Here is a 25,952-nt window from a genome sequence, read left to right on the forward strand (position 1 = left end):
TATTCACACATTCAACTGGGAAGATATAAAAAAAAACCTCAAACCAATGTCAGGGATCTAGAGCAGGTTTATCTCTCAGTGTGTTTTATCTGTGGTAACAAAGTGAGGACGTTTAGGTTTGTGGATTTTATTTTCCCTTAAATGTCTACTTCCTGACAGGTATTTACATACTTGTGTGCCTGCACAAAGAATCAAGCTCCAATTCTAACCAGTACATAAAATTTTCTTTTACAGAGTCTAGATGTCAGTGAGAATTGTTTTTTCTACAGCACAATACATAAAAAATAGAACAGACCACTGCAACAGAAGCTTTTTAACGTACTCTGCAGAAAACAGTGTGTACGTCTTAAAAAAAAAAAAAAAAAAAAAAAGAAAAAGAAAACATTTCAGGATACCTTAAATAAGCACTCCCCTTAAAAAAACCCAACATAACCAGCAGCAGAGTCTCAAGAGTGGGAGGCGTTAGGGGAAGCATAAACAGTGATTTCATCTGTCAGAAAGTAACAGCAGCCACAAGGAAAACAAAGCCTGAACGAGATAACTCCATTTCTTTATTTTTGCACAGCGACCATGAAGTTAAGACAGTAACTGTCATGACCCAATCGTGTTCATCAGAAGCCAAAAAAGGAAGTCAGGGACCCGAAAGCTGTCAGAAGACAACACCCTCCCTCTCTTCTCCACCTGAAAAAAATAAAAGCTCTAAGTTGTAAGACAATGGTCCCCCAAATCCTAACAGACCACCTCAATGGATACTTTAGCCTAAGCTCTGGAGGAGAGCTGATACACAAAGTTCCCTCCCCATCCAAGGCTCTCCACAGCACAGTAAGGAAACAAGACTGACTGCAGTGGGTTTCTGTTCTTTTCAACCAAGGCAGCAGCCAGCTCCATTCTCCAAAGCGTGTGGGAGATGCAGCAGAGAGAGTCAAACTGACTTGATTCTCCACAAATGGAGGATCATCTGGATGTATTTTCATAGTCTTTTGTACAGACTTTCCCACTTCAGAACCAAGTTTAATAAACCTCAGGTTTTCATCTAGAAATACATACCAAGACAGCTGCTCCTGAAATAATCATCAAGTTCCCCAATGACAGGCTTCAATTTTAGCACTACAAATACCCTTGGCATTGCAAGCATGTGAATAAATCCATATACTAAGCTTCCAAATTCACATAAAAATCCAGTCATTAGGGTGCTAGTCCTCATTTAACTTAACTTAAATCAACTCATTAATCAAATAATTCATTAGATGAAAAATGGAATTCTGCTAGAGAAATGGCAGGCAGTTCCTGAAACATCTTTTCAATGAAATAGCCTCCATTTTCTAACAGTTCATAACAACGATCAATAGTCCCAAAAATTAAACAATTCTCACTGTGTCACGATGGATATTATGGCAGATATGTAAGAAATCACTATGAGAGTCTTAAATATATACAACGGTATCATCACCAACTGAAGTTAACAGCAATACTCAAAACTCACTATCAGGAAAGGTACCATGCTGTTATATAGGGTTGGGGGGGGGAGGCAGCTGTATTTGACACACCTGACAATAATTACTCTCAGCTGAATTAAATTTTGTGTTTACAGACAGTTTCTTATTGCATGAGCAGACATTAGAACAGCAATCAGAAAAACTGGGTTTCGTGATTTTAAGGAAATTTTGAGAACTATTCAAAACCATGGGAATCTACAGAGACATTTTGTGTAGTTAGCTTCCTTTTAAAAAAACTACAGTAACTGGTCAATCGACATGAGCAGTTTTCTTAGTAAGAATAAACACAGGTGCGATGCCATGTATTCTACTTCTGATCATCCACTCGAGGAAGCATCAGCTACATTATACAGAACCCTAACAGGTAAAAGGGTTATGTGCAGGTCTTCCTAACAAAATAGCTTGGGGAGCTCTCCCAGCATTCTCCTCTAGACAATATTTCTTTTCCTTCTATCACCTTTTTTTGTAAGGAAGTGACAAGTAATCAGCTTCTACTGGCACGCAGAACAGTGACAGAGTAATATCTTAACTCTTCACACTACGCCATTTCTCTTAGTTTTCACCTCTCACATCACTTAACAGGCCACCATTTCCCTAAAGTAGAAATCTAAGCAATACATAAAATAACTAACATACTTGCTGAAATCACTCTGAATCCAGCGAATGCTAATTGCAATTAGATGATCCCTTTAACTACGTGTTCAGAGATGAAAGTTACAAACAATATTAGCGTGTATTCCAAAAATACTTGCATCTCATCACAAACATGAAGTGTGCAACAAAATTTAAGACTAACGTATAGCTTAGCTCACACAATATTACTTTTTAAGAGCTGTTTTTAACTGCTACCACTCTTTTTGTGGTAATCCAAAATATCCTAATAGGCAGGTATATGTAACTAAAAAACCACTTAGGATTGCTGCCCACAACAGAAAGATGATACAAATGGAAGAAACAATCTACACGACAACAGTAAAGATTAAACTTCTTAAAGCTTAAAGAAACTAAACAGTCTGCATTGCTGGGATGAGAAATGAGGTCTACAAAAAGAAAGGGAAATCTTTACAAAGCCATCCCAGTCAAAACTCCAGACTTCTAATCACATGAAATTCTAGAAAGAACTGGACCATGATAGAGAAGGAAGAACAGTTCCTGAACAGGAGCGCATGCATTATCCATCGGGGTCTGCACGAGGAAAAGATAACCAGAAACGGAATCCTGAGAAGCCATCCAGGCAACTGCCAGAGGGTTGCCCACAAAAACTGGCACACCACTTTATGGGATGAACATTCGCTTGACACAGACAGAAATGGGACAGAAGTGGAATAAAATCCAGACAAGCTGAATATAAAATCAGGAGCATTCTTGTGAAGAGAGGTGAATCACCTTGTTCTCTGAACCGCCAAGTTCTCAAAGTTATTTTTAATTAAAAAAATAAATAAATTAAAACCCCACACAAAACAAAAACCCCATCAAATGCATATCCCATCGTAAACCTGCTGAGCTCACAATACCAAATATTAGCAAAAGGGTCCTCATTTCTACTCAGCTGAAATCCTTCTATAATTTTGAACAGAGATACTGCAGTCCCAACACTTCATCACCTGGGAAGTAGTGCCTTAAAATATATATAATAGCTGGAACTTGTGGTGGCCTCCAAGTTTCAGGCAACCCTGAGCGAGAGTGCATCTTCCATACAGGCTAGGCCATCAAAACCATCAAATGCCAGTGTTTTACTTCTCCAGACTCTCAAAACAGTAACTAATCCTGCCGAAAACCTCACACTAAAATGTCTCCCAGTGTCTCCAAAGCAGTTTCCCTTTTTTGTGCTAATAAGCCACTCAGGAATCCACACGTTCTGCCCGTAACCAAGATAAAACGTACTTATTTCAAACAAATAGCAATTTTATCTTAACTTTGAAAAAGCACACCCAAACGCTATTTACACACTTTTACTGTAAAACGTGGAAAACAATCAAAAGGTAAAGAAACTGCCAAGTTGATTAAGAACAGAAAGAGCTACATGGCAGGAAAAGGGGGCGGGGGCGAGGGGGGGGAAGAAAGCGTCACTAAAGACACATACTACGCAGAAATATTAAAGAATAAACAGACTAATTAAAGTACAACCATACTACTACCCTATTAACTACAGCAGCACTTACTCGAATGAGAAAGAACGTTTTTTAAACGTTAGAGAAAACAGCTATTGTTTATTATGAAGCAAAATTATATTCGCCCAGTAGATGATGATCATCTAGTGAAACACGAGGTCGTTACACATCCGAGAGAGGCAGAGATGTCACGTTTACGGCAGAATCACACACAACAGGGCAAAGGCACCGCAGCCCAGGCAGCAGCCCGCCCTTCCAGGCCATCTGCCCGCAGGAGGGGAGGGGACACGGTGGGAGACCCGCCGGGGCGGCCCCTTCACGCCACACGGGGCACAGGGCAGCCGGTACCGGGGGAGAGGCGGCGGCGGCGGCAGCTCTCAGGAGACACCGCGCCCGCTCCTCGGGAAGAGCCTCCGGAATAAATAGAGGGAAGAAGCCCCAGCTCCCTCCCGCGGCCCCCCCGCCCCGCTCCCCCCCGGGCGCTGCGTTACCTCATGCTGTAAGCACCGGCTCCCAGCTCCTGCCCGATGCCGGAGAGGCTGGCGTCGAAGTCGTGCACCAACCCAGACTCGATCACTTCATCCATCTTCAGCACCCACGCCATCTTCCACCGCCTCCCGCGCTCCCGCGCCGCCGCGGGAGGAGCCGGACGGGGAGGAGCCGCTCAGCCCCGGAGCCGCCGCCGCTGCTCCGCCGGGAGGCGGCGTCGGGAGAGTGTGAGGAGCTGAAGGAGGCGAGGGAGGGGGTAAGAGTGCAGGGGTGCGGGGTAGGGGGGGAAATCCGAGTTCAGCCCCGGGGGGGCCCTTTCCCCGCGGCGCGACCAGGGCGCGGGGTCGCTCTCAGCATCCTGCGCTCGCCCGGCCGCCGCGGAGGGCTGGGGACCGGGCGGCCGCCGCCTCCTCCTCCTCCTGCGCCGCGCCCTTCCCCGCCGCCTCCGACCGGACGCTGCCCAGGGCCGCTGCTTCTGCCACCGCCCGAGCTCCGACCCAGCCCAGCGGCACGTCCCGCCGCATCATTCACCGGCGGGGAGGCGGCGGCGGCGGCAGCAGCAGCAGCGCGGGCACCCGCCGCCAGCTGCAGCCCCGCCGCGAGGGGAGCCGCCGCCCGCCTCGCGCGGCTGTAACACCGCCCCTGAGGGGCCGCCGCGGGAGCCGCGCGCCTCTCCGGCGTGCCCCCTCGCGCGCGCAGCGCCGCCGCTCACGCCAACATGGCGGCTACTTCCACCCCCGAGTAGCTACCGGGGTAGGGCCTTCCCGCGTCCGGGGCTGCCGATTGGCTGGTCTCTGCTGAAGAGCCCAATCAGAGGAGGGCAGGGAGGAGTGAGGGAGAAGCCCAGCCCATGAGTGAGCACTTTCTCACGCCAGCCGACGTCACCGTGGGAGAGGCCACGGAGCCCCGCCTCAGGGCCGGAGGGCCCGTCGTGCACTGCTGCTGCGCGCCTCCTTCCCGCCCCCGCGGCCGCGCGGCATGCTGGGAGCGCCCTCCCCGGAAGCGGGAGGCGCGCGGGAAGTGGCGTCAGGGCCCCGCCGGCGCGGGGGGGGCGGCCGCTCCTCCGCCCCAGGCCGGGCCGGGGCCCTGTTTCTTCCCCCGCCTGCGGGGCAGTTGCCCCAGCGCTGCCCGCCTCCTGGAGAGCAGTCAGGGAAGCCGGAGCTTTGTCACAAGCTCCCGGGCCCAGGTTCGGAGGCAGGGGGCGTTAGCCGGGCGGGCGGCAGTGAGGGAGGCCAAGGCAGCGGCTGGCGGCAAGGGGCAGCGCCCAGCCTTAGCCTCTCTCCTACAGCCCTGGGCCCCCTGCAGTCGGTAAAGCTCACATAAGGCAAATGTTTTACATCGCAGTAAGTCAGATTCTTGCTTTTGCAAGAGAGTAAAGGTAATAGAAAGGAAAGTGGCTCGCGTTGTCTGCCTTGTGTTGACCTACGTTTTCCAAAGAACAGCGAGGAGCCTGCCCTAAACAACGCAAACCCTGTCGCAGTCTAAAAGACCTAACAGAATCCTAAAGGACCTAAAAGAATCCTCGAATCGCTTTGGTTGGAAAGGACCTTTAAGATCATCGAGTCCAACCATTAACCCAGCACTGCCAAGTCCATCACTAAACCATGTCCCTAAGCACCACATCTACTTGTCTTTTACATACCTCCAGGGATGGTGACTCCACCACCTCCCTAGGCAGCCTGTTCCACTGCTTGACAACCCTTTCAGTGAAGAAGTTTTTCCTGATACCCGGCCTAAACCTCCCTTGGTGCAACTTGAGGCTGTTTGCTGTTGTCTTATCACTTGTTACCTGGGAGAAGAGACTTAACACCTGCAGGTTACAGGTCTACACCCTCCTTTCAGGTAGTTGTAGAGAGCAATAAGGTCTCCCCTGAGCCTCCTTTTCTCAGGGCTAAACAACCCCAGTTTCCTCAGTCGCTCCTCATAAGACTTTTGCTCTAGACCCTTCACCAGCTTCGTTGCCCCGAAGAATCTTCAATACTATGAGAAGCTAGATAAAAGAAAAAGACAAAGCAGCACCTGCAAGGCAGAAAAATACTGACATTTTATGTCTAGTATAGTACCTACCATACACTATAAATACACTACTTAATGTAAGGAACAAAATCTGAACACCTCTGCATCCTGGATTCAAGGTATCCAGCTTGTTGAAACAAAATCATTCACCAAGGTGAAGGCTCACATGGCACCTGCAGGCAGGACTAACTCAGAAATGACACGAGCTCAGAGGAACATGCTCTCAGGTCAGAGCCCTTTGATCACCTAATTGCTAGAGGAAGCTGCTGTAACTGGACATATGGCAAGCAGATACACCTAATGTCATCTTCAGCTTAAACTGCATCCACCTGTGGTAAGGTGAAAAGTGCAGTACCTGTAAAGAATTTTCTTTGCTTAGAATTAATTTCCTCTGTTTCTATCTGGCTTTTGACTTGTTTCTTGGCCCATTTTATAGCACCTTAAGACCATTTTGTATAGGTTTTCAGATGCATTAAGACTGCCTTTCTCTCCTTTAACAGGCCAAATCAAGTTAAATCCAGGTGTATTCAAGTAGCATCAAATTAGTCTTTCTGGGATATGAATTTAGGAAAAATTACTCAAGTATCTTGATTTTATACTGTTATTCCAATTGATTATTTTATATTCCAAGGAAAGGAACCAAGAGGCAGCTAAGCTTTCAATAAATAATTCTTACTGATGGCAGCTGGTGGCCTGGCAGTTGGAGAAGCCTAGGAGGGATGCAAGGAAGAACTGGAACTGCCAGAGGTTTAAATTTTAATCCTGTCCCCTCTGGTCATAAAATACTTAGTCCAGTGAGGGAGTGCAAATAGGGTAAGCAACCCATGACTTCATGTAAAGAAGGGTTCTCAAAAAAACCTCAAATGTTAATTGTTCAGAGGATTGTTAAATAATTTTATGAGAGGTTTCATTAAAATGATGCACCCAGCGAGCAAACTACAGAAAAGTATCGAGGCTGTAAAATGTATTTTGATCATATAGTTATGTGCTTTAAGTACAATTGCATAAGTTTTTCAAAAGATACAAGTCAGGAAGGCCCTCACTTCATTAATGATTAACAAAACACTAGCTGTTTTTCAATGTACAGATGGCATCCTCAAAGGATAAAGATAAGCACACAGATCATGATTTATGATTTTTAAAGGCAGTTTTTAAGTTAAGATTTTCTCCGGAAAATGGTAACTGGTATTTTTGCTGCAGTAACTGCTGTAAGAGTTCTCTGCCTGTCTGTGGACAGATGAACAATTCATCTGCATGTAAGAGGAAGCTTAAAAAAGGGAAATTTATGAAGAGGGCGTGGGCTTCTGGACAAGTCACTAGCATAGGCACTAGCTACCAAGTTACAGCTTTTACTGAGAAGAATTGAAATTACCACAGGCAAAACACCTCTTTTAAGCCTGACAAGATGACAATACCCTGAATTCATTAATTTATTATTATGACAGAAATACTTGTTAGCACTTCCGAAGATGGATAACAACCCAAATGGTGTCATTAATTAATTTCAGTGGCTGTTACGGGGTGTTTATGGTCCAGTTAATAAATTAGCAGGCATTATTCAGCATACAGCAGATGTGGTTACAAAGTTAGTTTAAACTCCTATCATTGAAGAATTAGAGTTTTAATTGAGAAGTCAAAACTTAACCCTAAGCAGACATTTGTAGACATAAAGTGGACTTTCTAAAAGTAAGGTATCATAAATAACACTAAAAACCACTTTTCTAAGTGATAAAGTTTGTGGAAAACTAAAAGTAGTGCACTTTCTGACAGAGATAAGTTAAGACAGGATCCAAGACCAGAGAAGCCAGATAGTTTGATTTATGCATAGCAAAACTGGTTTATCTGCTTACTATACTTACATTAACATAGCTACATAGCAGTTACAAGGTCATAAACAGACGATTTTTGTACTGGGAATTGTTTTCTGACATAAATTCCAACCTCTGCTGAGGGTACCTTGAGTGCATACAGTAAGACCAATCCTCTTGCAGTTCAGTCTTTACAAGTTGGGTAAAGCTTGTTCATGACAAGCAAACTGACTGTTAGCATTTCTAAAGATGTTATCTTAGCTATTTGAGGACACAAAGTGTCCTTTTGCTGTTAAAATATGAATATTACAGTGCATATATTTTTCTTCAGCATTATTTGTATCGCTGGCTAATTTACAAGTTTTCTGTAGAGGTCTGGGGCATGCGTTCGGTTTTTATTGTTTTTAAAGTACAGGCCTGTGATGTGTTTGCTTTCTTTGGGGCAGGTTCCTTGATCAGTCCTGTACTCAGATCATCTGCTGAGGATCAGCAGTGCACACAAACACCACTTTCCAACCAGATCCAGCCAACTCCAGTGTGTGGAGTGGTAGCGTCAGTGCAAATCAGCTCAAGTACTCAAATTAAATCTCTAGTTTTTGTGACTGTGATGCCCTGTTCTCTACTTTTGCCAAAAGAGTTTTAAAATATCTTTAGGCGGGTAGTGATTGCAAACTGAAACCTTGAAAACAAAGATTTTTTCTATTCTATTTTTCAGTTTTTAAACTAGGCCTTGTGATTTTTTTTAATGCCTACAGTTGACGTTCTGCATATCGTAGTATGAATGGTAGCTGCTCCCATAGCTTTTTTTATTTTTAATCCTACTTTTTCTGTTAAATCTTTCCATAATTTAACTTTCAGGATGATTTGTCTTATACTCAGGGTGAGTAGAGTCAAGTTCAGGCTATTTTAAAGACTAAGCAAATAAAGAATACCGATTTCTATTACAAAAGTAAAGTTGTTCTTATTCTTTATGAGCAATGAACAGTCTTGACTGGAAAAATTGTCACACTTTTGATGCTGTCCGTATTCTACAGAAAACTAGAGTGGGTTTAACTAAATAGGAACCACTGAAAATCCACATACTATGCACATATGGTACATTTTTAATGCTCTTTTCCTAATAAAATTCCTATCCTGCAACACAGACAATATAAGCCCCATGAAGAGTCCCACAAGTTACGTACATGAGCCTGTTTTGAGGATGAGATTGCAGAATTTGTGCCTAAATAGTAAATCTTTGCTTATCAGTAAGGCTGAGAGCAGAGGCTATGGGACAGAGAAGACTCTGTACACGTTACAGAATGATACTACTTTCCTCCTGGCCCGCTCCCAAGCACTGCCTACATGAAAAGCATTCAAAATTTCTATCTGCCTGGTGGAATTGTCTAAAATGGGAGTTAAGCATTTTGAGATCCCAGATTGCTTCTCCAACCCTCTGAGCAGGTCAAATCCACAAGCCTAACTTGTCAGAGATGACATTCCCTGTGGCCCTGCCATTCCATTTCTGCATACCCCTGTCACCAGACCCACCGACTGGACCTGGAGACTCGATATAACAGAGAGCAAGTGCATGCAGTGGGAGCCTCATTTTGCAAATGTATCTGCATAAATGTGTTCGAAGTACAGTTTTACTGGGATGCGGGAGAAGGGATCCTGGGACACTCCTTTCTCCCTCTTCTCTTCACTAACGCTGGCTGGCATCCGCCCCTGAAGTCTCTTTCTGTTTCTGTATAAGCCTTACTGATGTCCAGATGTGGGACTGAAGTGTGGTGCTTCACTAAGGGTGAAGGACAGAGCCAAGCACCTTCATGATTATGACCAAACTGAAGCCTAGTCCCTGAACTGGTTTGTATCCTTTCTGCTTATGGTACTCTGCCTCAGTGGCCAATCTTGTTAGCTCCTGTACACAACCCTTAATTTATGGAAGTGTCCCCCCTCTGTTGTATTTCGATACCAAAACACAGATGTGTGCTGCCATCCAAACCTAAAGGCAGGTGCTCAAAAGTGCGTGGGAAGAGCAGCTTCAGAGGGACTCTTGCATAAGGGTGGGGAAACAGAAGCAAATACAGGGAAGGAATGAAGACAGACAAGGACATGGCGAAAACAGGCCGTGAGAGAGCACGGTCCTGAGGAAAGCTAGGAGGGGACAAACCTCCTGCAGGCTGAATGGAGGCTGAAGAAGGGGGGACCGGAGGTGCGAGTGGCCATCCTCACTTTCCCTTGCTGTTTGGTTCCTTTTGCACTGGGAACTGTGCACATCACTTGTGAACAAATCCTTTGCATCAGGGAGCTCCAGCACCTGTTCTTCATTTCTGGTTTACTGCTTGAGTCAGTAGAAGCAGCGCTGTGTTTGCTACATACCTCCGTTAGCCAATCTAGATTTCAAATCACCCTGACCTTTGTATTGAAATGGATTCATTTTATCAAACTCTACTGCAGTTTCATTAGTTCCACACTTCAGAACCCAAATATAGCCTCAATTCCTTTGCTTTTTTAAACCTCAGACTTAACACATTTCTAATAAAAACATGCTACTCAACAACTCTACAAGAGCAGAAGTAATGTTGTGATACAGTACGAGGTGTGAGACTACCAACATACAAAAAGCCGTATCAAGGTAGATAATTAAACACTATCATGTTTATATACATTGTACTTAGCCAAAAATAAGCTGAAGCTTAATACACAGAGTGAAACTCAATTGAAACTCAATTAACATCAAGATTATCTGGAATCTATGAGCTTAGCTCTTGTCAAAGCAAAATAATTTTTAATTATAAGAGAAATCTAAATACCGTACACAAATAATGTTTTAGTCATGAAGAGGTAAAGTAAGTTCACAGCTCACAGGAATGTGCTGATGCAATAAGCTATATATTGCATCAGAATTTCAATGCAAAGCGTTTTGCCAGTGTGCCTGGACTGATACGATAAGCAGCCCATAGCCCTGATCCTGCACGTCAGCTGAGCTTCAGCAGATAATCAAAGTAGATGTGAAATATCAAGGTATAAGTCTGTATTACTTCATATAAACAGTTTTATCTACAGGCTGCGAATGTAATTTGAAAAATAAACAAAAAATTAACACATCTGTGAATATCATATTAAGCAGTAAAACATTCCAATCACTGTTAGGAGCACACACGTACGGTGGCACGGTTTGTGAAGATCGTGAAGCTGCAATAAAGCAAATCTCCACTATGTTGTCTATACTGCTCAAACTATTCTCAAAGGGTCTACGATCACCAGCTCTGTTTGAAAGCTTGAACTTGTGAATTAGCAAAAGCCCTGCACTCTGCATTCTTGTGTGTTACAGCATTATAATTATTATTATTTAAAATCACCCCCGTTCTTTTCTTACCGCAGGTAGCTGCTGTTACTGGTGGCATACTGGTGATGGTGATAATGTTCAGGCTGGCTGTGCCAGAAAAGCATTTTGGGATGAGATGAAGCGTTGTGCTCAGCTAAGAGATGGTCACTGCAGGGATGGGAGAGAGGAAAGAGAAAACAAATACATTCAGATTAAAGTTGCAGTTGGGTTCCTCTCACACCTTTATTTTTAGCCGCTGCCAGTGGTGTCACTCTCTCCAGAAGAGGCAGGTAGCTGAAGCCTTGACTGCTCCCCACCTACTCCCCTGCTCCCCACCCTTGCTGCTGTTAGCTGCTGCCCAGCTGCAAGGCTTTTTTACAAGCTGATGTGACATCAAGTGCAGCTCAGACCTCAGCAGCATCCCCGTTGATCTCCTCCCCTCCCTCCGACTGTCAGAGCATCACTGAGCAGAACTGTGTGTTACAGAGCCAGGAGAAAGAGCAATTTCACAGCACTTCTGCCTCAGAGAGGCATACAGCTCCCTCTTTACGCAGTCCACTCAGAGTACTTGAGCGCTACAACCTGCATAGACGTGACTGACTGAAAAGAAAAAAGGTGGAATACACGATGGCCTCTAACACAAGCAAGATGCCTTCGCAGTGGTGCTCAGGCTGTGTCCCTTTTTGCCTGTTCACTCTGTACAAGTTCAAGTGGCAGGCTGCTACAGGGTCCAACTTCATAGTTACCTCATTGCCATTACAAAACATTTTAAAAAACCTAATGAAAACACTGTCAAACTGCAGGGAAAATATTTACTCCAACACCCACCCACCCCCACACACACACTTAAGGGGAAAAAATCATATTTGGATGCAAACCAGCTGCTTGGTGCACTCGTGCCTCCGTGCCATTTGCTTGCCTGGGTTTGCAGCCAGGATTCTAATATCTACTTTAAAACACACAAAATAGTACTGGTCGATCCTGCTAAGACCTTGACACTCAGAAATAAAAGGGGTCACACATCCAAAAACCTCATCTGAAAATAGTTACCTGCAGAGGGCACCCATTCTGCTTGAAATAGGAAGGACTACTGACAGAGTAATTCAGCTGGTTTTTGTTTTGGGGTTTGTTTGTTTGTTTTTAAATACCACCCGCACACAAACACACACTGCTTGTTCCTCACAGTTCATTCTATAAAAAGATACTTTTAAAAGGTATTGCAATATTGTGACAACACTCAGGCTATGAAAATCAGAATATCAAAGAGCAAGGTTCTGGAAAACAAAAAGAACTTAATTCTTATTACAGTGATAGTAACAGGCAGCAGTCAAAAAAAATTCAAATAAACAACATTGTTGTTTTTTTTCATAGTGTGAGGCAGTTAGAATCATAGAATCGTTTTGGTTGGAAAGGACCTTTAAGATCATCAAGATCTCCTTTAACTTACCACCCTTAATCAGCATCAAACAAAAAGCAAAGGCCAGAATAATAATACCAGAGGAACTGTAAATATGGGAAGAAACACCCCCAATGTGATGCTGTCCAGAAAAGCAGATAAGCAGACTGCTGGCTTAGTGATTCTAAGAGATTGTTCTCTTCCAAGAGGCACCTCGGTACCCCAAGGAGGGCTGTCATAACACAGACCTGCTTGTGTACGTGAATTGATCTTTGCTCCAGCAAGGGTGAGAGCTGGAGGAGTCTCTTCAAGGTTAGTTTTTCCACTTACATGCCTATATGTAACTGCATACTCTTAATAAGCACCCTCCTAACAGATGTAAAGGGTTGCATGAGTTCCAGTCGTCACTGCTGCATTTTTTAAATAATTAATTTGATTTCAGTGACTGTAGGAAAAGAATATGTATCCTGCTATCCAGTTTGCTCCATCTACTGGCAAGCTGTAAAATAAAATCACTGTCTCCAGCCCTAGATTTAGGCAAAGGTGTCAAATGTGTACAAGCCCCATTTCCCTTTGCACTGATTACTCTCAATCAAAGGACTACACATCCCTCAAACCACTTTCACAGTCCTCCCTTGGGGCTGACATGCGCTTCCCACACAGAGGGTAGGCATTTGTTTTGTTCTGTGATTTGTATTTTCTGTTAACTGGAAAGAGTAAAACCACAGATCCCTCTCTTAACTTGAAGAGTTTTCAGTCCCCAGCACAGAATGGCTCCCAGCTCTATGTGTGTCCCACAGAGCTCACGTGGCTTTAAATTATCAGGCACTTTCCCCCCCTCAAAGTAGCCTGTTGCTTTTGACAGATGCTGGTTTGTGAAAATGTGGGTAGAACACCACAGTTTTGATCAGTCTTTTTTTTGTGAGGTCCAGGAGAGAACTTGTGAGCAAAAGCAATTGAGATTCCCAGACTAATCAGTAGCCTATTTTTTTTTATATATATATATATATACACACACACTTAAATCTACATATATATTTCCTAGGTACTTCAGTTCTCTGGCTGCAGTCCTGTCATTAGCTTGCCCAACTGTTAACAAAGCTTTGACTCTAACGACCACACAAGTAGGCCATAATAAAACACAGGAGCATCACAGCACATGTGCCCATTCAGTCTCTTACCTTCATTTGATTTTTCAACTATTATGCTTATGCAGACTGAAAATAACCGAGTCATTGATTATATCCAAAAAGCTACTGCCTCGAGGAGATGGGGTGTTTGTTAGTAGAGGAGGGTGAAATGATGAAGGCTATTCTGATCTCAGTTTCTAAGTACCTGCTTCTTATAAAAGGCAGTTCAAGACCTGTCTTACAGCTACCCCTCACGGCATGCAAACTTTTTCAAACTTGAGAGAGCCTTTAAAGCTGCCACTATGAACCATCGTATCCCCCTGCGACCACTGCTCCTGACGGTGTAGAGAAGCAAAGCAGAACCAAACCTTGTGGACTTCCACGCAAAAGCACTGTGGAAGAGGAAAATTTGCCTCTCTTTTTTTCTCTCCAAGGGTTGACAAGATGCTTGACTTAACACTCATAGAAGCTTTGAGTTCCTTGTATGGACAGTACTAGACAGAACATGTAGGAAAGATGTTATTATTCAAACTGAAATTAAACACTATGAAAAAACCCAAACCCAACCCCAGTATTTCTCTTCTTTCTTCTCTTCAGAGTCTTGTGTTTTGACTGATCTTTGTTGCAAACAGTGTATGGGTAAAACTTCCAAGTACAGTATAGCTTAGTTTTTTAAAATCAGGATAAACTTCCCAGGTTATATTTAATTCTGGTGTTTCGCCTGGTGAAGCACTGTGTATTCCCCACACCCACTGCCCTTGACTCACCTCTAGACATAAAAGTATGTGGTTACACGGTCTTGCAAGTTTGGGGACAAATAAGGTGAGTTTTTTACCTTGTACTGTTTATTGTTAAGGGGCTATTTTTGTTTCTTGCTTTATAATCTGCCCAGTAAGTACTAAAACAGATCTCGCAAAGGAGCATTGTATACACAAACAACAAGACATTATTTATTTAAAACATCTCTTGCTTTAAGGCTTGTGTACGGCATGCAAAGTCCAACCTGAAATTTAAGGTGGGGAGGCTAATGTTTTGCTAACGGGTGGATCTGCACTGGAGTTAAGTACTTTAGCATATGCTGCCTGAAAACTTTCCATGAGCAGCATCCAAGACGATGAGGTCTCCTAAAGCATCATTCAATTTGCTAATCTTTTTATAGCGATCAGACTCCTCACTTGATTTTCTGACTGCCCTTCTGAGAACGACAGCAAATGACATTAAATATTGGTATTATAACTGGTTATATACACAGAATGTCATCTTTGCTCTTTGTTTTTAGCAAGTAAAAATTATTCTACAGACAACACCACACGGAAAAACTCAATCAGGTACCATGTAAGACATTGTAAATTCAGTGTATATTCTGAAAAAAATATTTAAAGGAAGTTTTTGCTGTCCAGTGATGATTTTTAGTTGTGCTTAAAATGCTAGGTCAGTTTAAAATCAGAAGACAGGTTTATATGTATGCTGGAGCAATCCCTACATACTTCAGCCCTGAAAGAGTATAGAGGAGAAAGTAGGGCTTTTTTGATGCGTCCCTGTTTGGTCTTTGGACTCTTTTTGGTTGTGTAACAGTTGCTGCCAAATGCAGGGTAACTTTGGTATGAAAACCAGACATCAGTGACCCTGTTCACCTAAATCACTACACAACAGTGAGGTATTCACGTCTAGATGATACTCCCTGCTTGGATGGGCTGTGAATCCATCATACAGGTATATGAAAGGTGCTGAAACATATTTCTAGACCTTCCTTGTATGCACTTTTGAATACACAACCTGCATCCTATATACATTGGCAGCGGGACTGTATTCATTGCCACTACTATAATGAATTTAAACACTGACAGGTAACAATCAGAAGCAAGAAAAACTTCTGCATATGATCCATCACTGCAGTGACTTGCAGTTCTCACCACACACCTCCTGACGCATTAAGAGCGGACCCAGCCCAGCCCTACCGCTATGTCTGGCCATCTGAGGGTGGCAGTAAGTATGCAATCACTGCTAACAGGCTGCAAACAGCGGTCCCCTGTGTCTGTTTAGTGCAGTAAAGGATAAGCAGCAATGCCCGCATACCCTCCATGTCCACCTACCACCTTTATTCTGGATTGTTGGATGGTTTTAGACATCCTAATCTGGGCCTGCTTAGCACTGAAGCACTGTAAGGACTGCTGCATTTACCAGTCCTTCCCTCTGTAACACAAAAGAACTCTTGAGAAGCAGGGGTGCCAACAAAAAGAAAGGGGAAATGGGAAAAAAACATAAAGAACATTTTTGGTAGACCTAATTCCAGAAGAGATCTTAGGACACTAAGAGCACAGAGACAAGGCAACACATCACGGCGTATCTGACCAGAATGGCATGCTTAGCGGCGCTGAGCACACTAAATACTTCAACAGCTCCTTCTGCTCGCTTTGATAAGCTACGTTAGGTATGTAGCAGACCCTGGGCTTGGACTTGCTTCAGTGTCTCCTTGATACGAGGCACTCGGAGAACTAACTTCATATGTAAAGGAGAAATATGGATTGCTTCCAATGCCTCGAGTGTCAATTTACAAAAAACAAAAGTCTGGCTTTTTTGGAAGAACACAGAGTATGCTCCTTCACTCATGGGATCTATCCCCTTTTAAAAAAAAGTCTGAAAGTCTCCATTGCAGGGTGTTACTGCTCTGTAATTTATTCCTCCGTAGTCGTATTCCTCATGTAACCTACTTCTGAACTGAAGAGGATGCGACTAAGGTGCTGAGGTATGAACTGAGGAATAAATGTCTTACTGGCTTCACATCTTATGAGATGGAGGCATGGTAGGTATTACCTTTGCTTTCTTCTGCTGCCTCTTAGGAAGACTTTAAGGCCTGCCAAGGAACCTATCATACGAGATCATTTGTAGGCATAAAGAGATTTAGACAGCAACATTGCCCAGAGAAAATTTTTATTTAACCCATCACATCATACGTGAATCAAAACTTAAGTCAGCAGGTTTTTATGGCTGTGGCAAAGGATGGAGTGAGGGTTTTTGTAGAAGAGTCACAAGTCTGTAAAGTTGGACAAATTCAAGTGTTTGTTATTCTGCTATCTGTGCTTGCTCTGCGCCTATTTGGTAGTCTGAAAAAACAATCAGGATTTGGACTAGCAAACTGCTGTGGCAATCCAGGCCTCCTGCATGGTCAGACACAGAGAAGGCAGTTCAGTTCCTTCTCATTCCTAATGGACAAAGCCCCTTTTCCCCGAGGCTCTGAGGCAGCTTTGGTACTCTGCCAGGTCTTACATTTTCTAGCATCGTGGTGTCTTGGCTTTGTGGACAAAATCCTCCAATATCAGCATTTTTCTCTTAATTTCCAATGCAGAAAGCAAGACATTCTGTATTCCAGGAAAATCCCCTTCCTAAAAGCATTACAAACCACACGGGATTTTTAAGGTTTTTAAGAACAAGAGCTACAACTTACAGGGGGTTAAATTAAGTATATATACACCATGTCTCTCTCCTCATATTCTGCAACAACCCTGCTGTTTTCCACTTCCTAACAGGGCAAAAATCTCCTTTCTAACAAGGTTTAAGAAGCAATGGCTCATTAACAGACTTCTGAGAAAGGGCAGCCTCTGATGATACCAGCAGTTACTTCAGAGTAAGGTTTTAAAAAGTTGTATCTGACAATTTCTGAACAATCAGGTAACATCCAATTAAGATTTATCTTCTTAAGCCAATACAGGCTGCATAAACAGTGATGCATGAAAACTCCTTAGGCAAAAAAGTAACTTCGTCTGGGTAAAATCGTTCCAACTGACTAGTTGGCCAACATGGCCACAGCTGTCATCTGAGAGATCAAAAACCATATCAAACACCTCAGAATTTCTCTACATAAAATACAAGCATCTATAATAACGTTTAGCACGGTGTAAAAATGTTTTATCCACATCAGTTTAAGTTGTGCTGAAAGGACAAAAAAAGAACAGGCCAGAAATTACTATTTTACCAGATTAGAGGCTTTTTGCACTTGTATACCATTACAGTTACATTTCAGGTGTATTATTTCAGATTAGCAGATAGATTAATGAAGCGTTTTAAAAGATGCTCATCTGCAATTCTAATAGAAACAGACACATCCAGTTCCCCCCACAGGCTTGCACTTCAGCTGTTTAAACCAAGTTGAAGTCAGTTTCCTTGTCTTCCCTGGTATTCCAACATGAACTACCTACGCTCAGGCTAAACAAACTGTGCTAAGAAATGGGGTTTTGTATTTTTCCCCCCTCATACAGGCAGACTCTCAAAGCCCAGGACAGATGTTCACTTTTGCCAGCATCTCTGGCAGAAGTTTCTGATCCCAGAGCACTGCTGGAGGACCAGTCTGAGGTTGTTCCCCAATGTGATCTGCCTAGAATAGATTAAGGGAGCTTCCACAAGGTACTCAGCTGGCTCTGCCATGGGTAGAGATGAATAGATGGGGAGGGAATAACTCACCAGTCTGCTGCCTAACTTAAATCTCCATGTTTGTTTTTACTGATATAAATCTTCCTTGGACAGACAGGCACTACCTTTGAATCTAGCCTGACATATAGTTAACAGAACCGACACCAGTCCTGATTTCAGTATGAGTTTATAGAGGTCCAAAGATTTGCATCGGTGGACAACAGCATGATCTAGGACAGGAAGCACAAGAAAAAATGGAATACTTGTAAAACTTTGATGCCCAAGATAAAGTTTAGTTACCTTTCTACCTCCTGCCAATGGTAACACGTCTGGATATCACAGTTATATACAGGTATGTTATTTTTTCCAGTGAAGATATTTTCCATGTTTCGCTATCCAGCATTATTTCCAATCTTACTCCCTCAAAATACGCTTCTTTACGATCACTTCTATCTACCTAAAATACATCAAGTTACAGAATTTTTAGATTTGATAGAAATCATACAGTATTCAAAACTGCTTGCAAAATACCATTTCAAAGTTTCCAAGAGTTACTGTTTAACAGCAATTTACAAACATAGTTACAATTCTTGCTGAGCAGAAATCACCTATTAGCAACATTTCCTCAGTAGGGAACTTCTCAGTAAACGTGATAATTATCCTAAAATCCTATCGGCAAATGAAGAAACTTCTTTAACTGGGATAATCCAAGCTGCACAGCTTGGTAACCCTGAGGTCTTAAAATATACTTATATATAAAAACATATACACAATATAGAAAAAAAAAAAAGGAAATTAAGTTTGATTTTTTCACTTGCCAGACTAGCAAAATTAGTTTCTCAGACTTCCCACAGTACTGAAAATCTTCTGTGTTTCAACAAAAAAGAAAGAAAAAAATTTATCTAAGAAAACATTTATAATATTTGAAGCAAATCTTTAAAGTATATGCTTCTGAAGAGTTGGAAGACTTAATTACAAAATGTAATTTTGTATTTAGGGGGAAATATAGGAAGTTTTCTTTAGAGAGTAATATAAATACTGACTTTCATCTTACCTGGAAGTAGACTGCAACTGCAGAACTGATCAGTTTCCTGTTTTAACTGGGAGAAAACATACGTTTTCTTTCTGCAGATAATCCTCCAGTTCCCAAAATGTCCGTTTATCCCCATCATATTGATTATTGTTGTATGTTTGTGTTTCCTAAGTCCCAACCTGAAACAGTGAACGTTACCACAACTAGCTGAACCATTCTCACTACCCTATCACAGGGAGTACTGTAGCATGTAACTCAATACATTTATTCCTCAAGATTATTTTCTCTTTTATGGTTGTTTTCAAAGGGACAGTGTCATATTCAGAATTTGAGTTCTTTTGCTGAAAATTAAACTGTCAGCAGCTCGGGCCTGCATTCTCTGTAGGCTTTTTACATGGGTACGTTTGTGTATCTACTCGAACATTTAAACATTCATAGAAACTACTAAGAATATGTAAGTGTTTCAGGATACCAGTGTTTGTTCTTTTTGCTCTGGGACTCAGACCACAAATAACAAACCCAACTCAATGTGTTCCAACCTTTATCTTCCAAAACAACCAAGCAAACAAACTCAGGAAAATTTACATGATCAGCTCTCCTTTCAATTTACATTTACTACCCCAACTTCCTTGCTAAAACTTGAGCTGAACATCATCTGGTACTCAAAGTTCTTTAAAGCAAATGACATCCAAGTCAGGGACATCCACGACATGCATTTCCTATCCTGATTCTGCATATAGCTTGCTCTCCTTCTTCCTCTTCTTTAAGCCCAAACCCAATCTTTAAGAATTACATTTCAGTATTCAAATGATTGCAATGACCTATCTTTACAGACCATTAGAAAGAACATAAAGAAACCCCTTCTGAAAGAACAGCAACTTACAATTGTCCTATTTTTTCCGAGATCTTTATGCTAATCCATTAGTGAAACCACCTCCAGCAGGAGCATAGGGCATGACTAATCACTGCTCGAATTTAACTGAGCTAATGTCTGTTAATAATATAGGAAATGAAGGCAAAAAGCAATGCAGTGAATTTGGTAACTGGCTGCAGTGGAAATCATTTTGTTGCAAAGTTTTACATTCTGATGGCTCCATGTAATATAAACAGATTGTATCCACTATAGCAGCTCCATCTTTGTTGGAAACACAACTAGTCATATCAGAAGTAAAATATTCATTTAAATGTGTTGCATTTAGATTTTTAATACACGGGATATCCACACTTAGAACATTTAAAGATAGCTTAGAAGCAAAACTGAGACAAACTTTGCGTAAATATCTTCCTCCCCCCCTACCTGGAGCAAAAATTTTCAGTCCTATAGGGGATAAAAACATCTCTTTCTTACCAACTTTTGTTTACACATAAAAAATTAAGTTCATCCTGAATATATACTGTATGTTTCAATAACTTATTTTTTCAGTATGAAATAGCATCTTCAAAAAGATGACAAACAGCAGTCACCTTGAAATCCTCCTCTGAAAATAAATATTACCTGTAGAAAAAGCAGGAATAACATGGGCCTATTAAGCTTAGACTGTGTGCATTTTTTAAGTGACCTTTTGTATAATCAAAAAGTAAACTACAAGACTGTAGACTTAAAAATATTTTCAAAATATTAAAAAAAATAAAATGCAAACAATGTATAGTGTACAAATAAATGAAACAGTAAACAAGAAACCTACCTAATGAAGGAAACTGGGTGCTCATAAAGATTCTATTCAATTTCCAAAAACAATTTTTGTCTAGCATACCTCTATTCACAGCATGTTCTCAAATGCCCAGTCAGATTTAGTAACAAGAGTATATAAAGAAACATCATTTGGACACACAAAACATGGAGATTAAGATAAATTTTTTTTAACCAATGTTGTATCGATCACATTTATAATTTTTCTTATAGCATGTGATCAAATAAAACAGAAAACCAGAATGTATACATTGCTAATTTTTTAAGTAATGTTATGTACATTTTATTGCCAGTATATGCACAATGGTAAGCATAGAACTATAAATACACAATGTAATTAAACAGTAGAAAACAACAAGGATGCTACACATAACAAAGGAAAGAAAGAGGAGATACTATTTTCTTGATGTAGCTGCTAGAAAGGGCTAGTGACGAGTTATGACAGCCTTGGGTTTAAGTCTTTACATATATTTCTACAACTTTTCTTCCAAATAAATCTCTGCAACAGCATTGCTTCTTTAACAACCACATCTTCACTTCAAACGAAAGTGAAAACAACCTTTCATGTAACTACAAGCATCTGACTTAAATTTTTATTCAGTTTTGCTTTTCAGGGTTCCTAACAAGTAAAGTGTGTAAGCATAGTTTCTTATGATATTTGGCTGAATGTTGAAGAATAGAGTTTTGAATACACATTAAGTGATAATTTGGAAAAAAAAATAAAGAAGATTTCCTGTAGATAGTTCTTCCACCGGGTGCTATATGCAGCAGCTCAGTCAAAAGTTAGTCACCCTGAAGAGGTAGAGAGAATTGCAGCCTAGCATAGATCATCATCCTTGGCACCACTATTTTCTCTCTTACCAGGATACACTTCCTACAACTAGGTAACATCACAGTCAAAGGGAAAAAAAAGGCAGGAAAAAAAAAGTTCCACCATTCCTGGGAAGGGCACTGTTTCATCCCAGTTCTCTGTTAATTAGCTTACTGCTTGTATCCAAGACCAAAAAAAAAAAAGAATAAAAAAAAAGGAAAAATAAAACCACAACATTTAGGGACACATTTACTTGATCTTTGTTCTCTTTCCTTTATCAAGTTCATAAATACAAAGAACCATTATTCACAATAAACTAACTCTTTTTCAAAAATGGAAAAACAAACCCTGGAAACATTTCCACACCTTAATCCAGATGGGTCTTGAGGATGCTATTCAAGAAAACCATGCAAATAATTTGGTGCAGCTTTCCCAACTCATCCAAAATATATATATTTTTTTTTAATTAAAAGGTGGCAAGATCCATAGCATTTGTGACTATTCTCCCCCCCCGCCTTTAAATTCAATGCAGAAAATCTTGGTGCTTTCAGGAAGGTAACGAATAAATAGTTTTCTGCACTGTTGTCATAAAATCCCATGTGAGTTACAATACAAGACTACTTGTTCCAGCAATTAGGTTGAGAGGAAACATTCTAGTGATAAAGATAAATACATACTGAGCATGCTTGGGCAGAGCACTCCATTCTGAAGCATCCTGCTTGAAGAACGAAAGGTGACAAGGATGGTTCACGTCCATCAAGTGACCATTAACTCTGCTGCTAAAGAGCAGACTGCCACACTCTCACCAGGTCAGCAATGCCACCCCAAAGGGCTGTCTTCCACACGAAGAGGTACTGGTTGTACCAGTCCTCTGCTGCACACACTAAATTCTTATTTATGCAACAAACATACAACCAATGAACAATATCACTTTTACAGAACTGGATCAATCCAGCTTTTTTTTATAGGCATATTTCTCAATCTCCAGAATATCCCAAACAAGCTGTAAGTAAGATGATGAACCACCAACACGGTGAACGAGTCTCACTGCAGTTCAGACTAGTTCAGCCTGGTTTCACATCGCTTCGTGTTTCTAGCGAAGGACATGATACTCAAACAAAACAGCAATAAAAAAGTAATGTTATCTGCAGCTGAGTAAAAGCAACAGAATTTATATTTTAACTTCTGAAGCTTAAAGCATACCTTTTTAATTAGCATTAAAAAAATCTTTTTTTTTTTAATACAATAACACTGGCAAAAGTTAATGGGAAGACACAGAGGATTGTGAACAGGATAACTAATGGATTAGATTATTTTTAAATTTTATTCTGCTTTGATCAACTGATGTTAATACTGTTTTTCCTTGGATTTGGAATAATTCTATTGCAACAGTCACATGCAGGCTGAGGACAGCCGTTGGTTAAAGAAAAAAAAAAACAACCAAAAAAAACCCAAAAGAAAGGGGGGAAAAAAAAAACAACCAAGAAAAGAGTTCCAAAAGTTGTATTTAATAATTTTCCTTTCACTGAAGAGGGCCTTGCCCTTGCTTTTAGGAGACCTGGTTAACTCTCGTCAGCTTCATTAGCTTTGTCCAGACATATCTGCTGTTGTGTCCCCTGGTCCAGAGCCTGTCTGTGCACGTTTGATGTAAAGGTTCAATAATTTCATCTGCAAATTTAAGCCAGAAATTCACTTTGTTTAGTATATGCAAACTGTACAGACTACAGGAATGGTACAACAAAGGAGACATTAAATCATTTTCTTTTCCCCAAAAGCAAATTATATTTTACACAGTTGATTCAAAGGTAACATACTTGCCCATGAAAACATCGAACACAGAAAGATTTGTCACAAGGAAACTGCTCAAGCTTCTTTAAGGATATAAAGGAGAGAACGATCTAAGGTAGCTAGATTAAGAGAGGTGGAATATTTTCCTCAAATTACAATGCTGTTCTAAATAAGGTAGGTGGTTTTTTTTTTAAGTTAATGTTGAGGTTTTAAGCCTCTAAGTAGAGTTGTTGATTCTGGTACTTACTAAAGCTTCCAATACTGTCTAGAATCACATTCAACACGATCACTGCCAGAGAGTATTTTTAAGATATAACTGCCTTATTCAAAGGTATACAAAATTAATTGTCCTGCTTTATTCCCAAGGACAAAGAGATTCACAATTAACACACAGCTGTTTGCATGCAAAAAACTGTATGTAAGAGATGTCAATAAAATCATAAATATCCTGAACCAAAAGGGACCACAGACTGATTACTATCATTATTATTTCAAATGAGAGGTACTGAAAGGACTGATGAAAGCAAAATAACAAGGAGGGAGAATAAATAAAACTGCTTTATGTAACTTCTACATATTACATTTATTGCTTTTCAATCAGAACTTGCATGAAAAACAAGACAAGCAATACCGATAGGAGAAGTCACGCTGAGTATAGCCATTATCACTACTACTGGTGATAAAACCGGTAACTAAATCCATTAAACAGCAGTAAGAAACATAATTTAGTATTTATCTTAATGCTAAAGTTTGTACACTCGCACAAATAAAGATCTATGGATTTTCAGCTTTGAACATTTTATGATGAAATTCTACTATTCCTCAGAGGGTTTCAGAAGCCCCGATATTCTCATTCAAGTATATACTTTTATGAAACTTTCTGGCAATTGCAACCAAAATGCAAATGCATCCATGCAATTATGAACAACGATTTCTTTAAATGGTATCTTTTACTTACTTTACTGCCAGTGAGTTGACTGAGATGTGGTTTTAGTTCATCACCAATTACTGCATGAATGGCTACAAGGCAGAAAACACATGCCTTACGAACGCTGCTCTCTGAATTATCATAACCCTAGAAAGCAATAAAATTAACATTAATACCTTATCAGTTAATGATTAAAAGCCTCAGAAAGCTATTTACTTATTTACTATAATAAATACATTGAAGCCTACACTAAATGAATGCTAGTGTAGCCCAATGAAGCGTTCCAACAAAAAGACAAACACGCAAATACAGAGCATGCACTTAAAAAGCAGGCTGCTTATTAATCACCATTGATAATCATTTTCCAGACTGAAATTAAAACCCACACAAACCTGTTCATAAGTTACACTGAAAACAGAGCTGCTGTTGTGCAATCGGGGAGTACGTAAGAGAAACTGCTCTAGATTATACAGATATTTACTTAAAGCAGAAGACCACTCAGTTTAAGCTTCCTTAGTCTGAAAGCAGTATTCTCCTAACAGCCAAAGATTCTTTTGTTAACTCCCACCTCGTTCCTTACAGATTTTTGCTTCTTTTGCCACTTTGCTAGCACCCCATGCCTGGCTGTCTCACTCACACCCCCTTCTCTGCCTCCAGCTTTCTGCAGATGTATGACTGGATGACACCAATTAACGACAGAAATCTGCAGAATGCAGCTGTCAAACTCTGAAAAGTCTTTATCCATCACGTACAAATTAATCTATCTTGGCTCTTGATAAGGTGGGAAAGAACTTAGTTTTAAAGACAAAGGAAGAGAAACCTCTGATATCCTTCTCGTTTTATTACACTTTCCCCAATCAACTGCTGCTTTCCTCTTGCCTCCCCCAAACCACAAGTGATAAAGCTCTACAATTACACACAAATACAACATGGACAATTTCAGTCCAAATGATTACAACTTGGAAAAAGACACAAACAACAAAAAACTATCTTATAATTAGAAGTACCTACCAAGCTTAATTAACTATAACCAGTACTTTATATCCTACCGAGATTTCCTTTGAGTCCTAGCCACAGTTATAATTTAGCTACCTGCCAATCAAAGAGTTTGTTCCCACTATCTGAGTTATTTTGGGGTCAAAGCAGCCATCAGCTATCAGGCAAATAAAATCCTTCATGAGAGCCAAGTGATATTATTTAAAAGTCTTTGCAATTCTTATATATACTCTTTCTTTTTTTGTTTTTTCTTTCTTCTCTCCTTACCTGTATTAGTCCTGGCACAATCTCTGGTAAAAGCTGAGTAAGGGTTTCTTTAGATACTCTTTCTATGACTTTCGTCTGCATTTTGATTGCAGCCAGATTAATGGGGTAATCTGCAGTTTGGATAATGGGACAAAGAACTTTGATGCACTGATCTGGGCTAATGGAAGTGGCTAGCATGGAAGCAGCTTCTTCAGCAGATCTCACCACCTGTTGAAAGAATAAGTAAAAGACAGGGAAAAATGATTTATAAGAAACTGTTACTATGGTCTTGAGCAC

The 25,952-nt window shown here is 41.0% G+C and overlaps 2 protein-coding genes across 19 annotated transcripts in view; both read right to left on the minus strand.

The window, feature by feature from the left end:
• Positions 1–4,673, minus strand: part of UBP1 (upstream binding protein 1) — a 39,410-nt gene extending 34,737 nt beyond the window's left edge. For all 4 annotated transcript variants that reach the window (XM_068404752.1, XM_068404751.1, XM_068404750.1 and 1 more), the window contains exon 1: positions 4,099–4,673. In XM_068404752.1, coding sequence (XP_068260853.1) covers positions 4,099–4,211 — 113 coding nt within the window. In that variant the 5' untranslated portion in view covers positions 4,212–4,673. The remainder of the gene's footprint in view (positions 1–4,098) is intronic.
• A 16,468-nt stretch (positions 4,674–21,141) lies between these two features.
• The window catches only part of CLASP2 (cytoplasmic linker associated protein 2), a 145,769-nt gene continuing 140,958 nt past the window's right edge, over positions 21,142–25,952 (minus strand). For all 15 annotated transcript variants that reach the window (XM_068404633.1, XM_068404629.1, XM_068404625.1 and 12 more), the window contains 3 exons: positions 25,677–25,883; positions 24,444–24,560; positions 21,142–23,365 (listed from right to left, as the gene is read on the minus strand). In XM_068404633.1, the coding sequence (XP_068260734.1) occupies positions 23,279–23,365; positions 24,444–24,560; positions 25,677–25,883 (411 nt within the window). In that variant the 3' untranslated portion in view covers positions 21,142–23,278. The remainder of the gene's footprint in view (positions 23,366–24,443; positions 24,561–25,676; positions 25,884–25,952) is intronic.

The sequence above is a fragment of the Nyctibius grandis genome, chromosome 7, assembly GCF_013368605.1.
Source record: "Nyctibius grandis isolate bNycGra1 chromosome 7, bNycGra1.pri, whole genome shotgun sequence".
Lineage (NCBI taxonomy): Eukaryota > Metazoa > Chordata > Aves > Nyctibiiformes > Nyctibiidae > Nyctibius > Nyctibius grandis.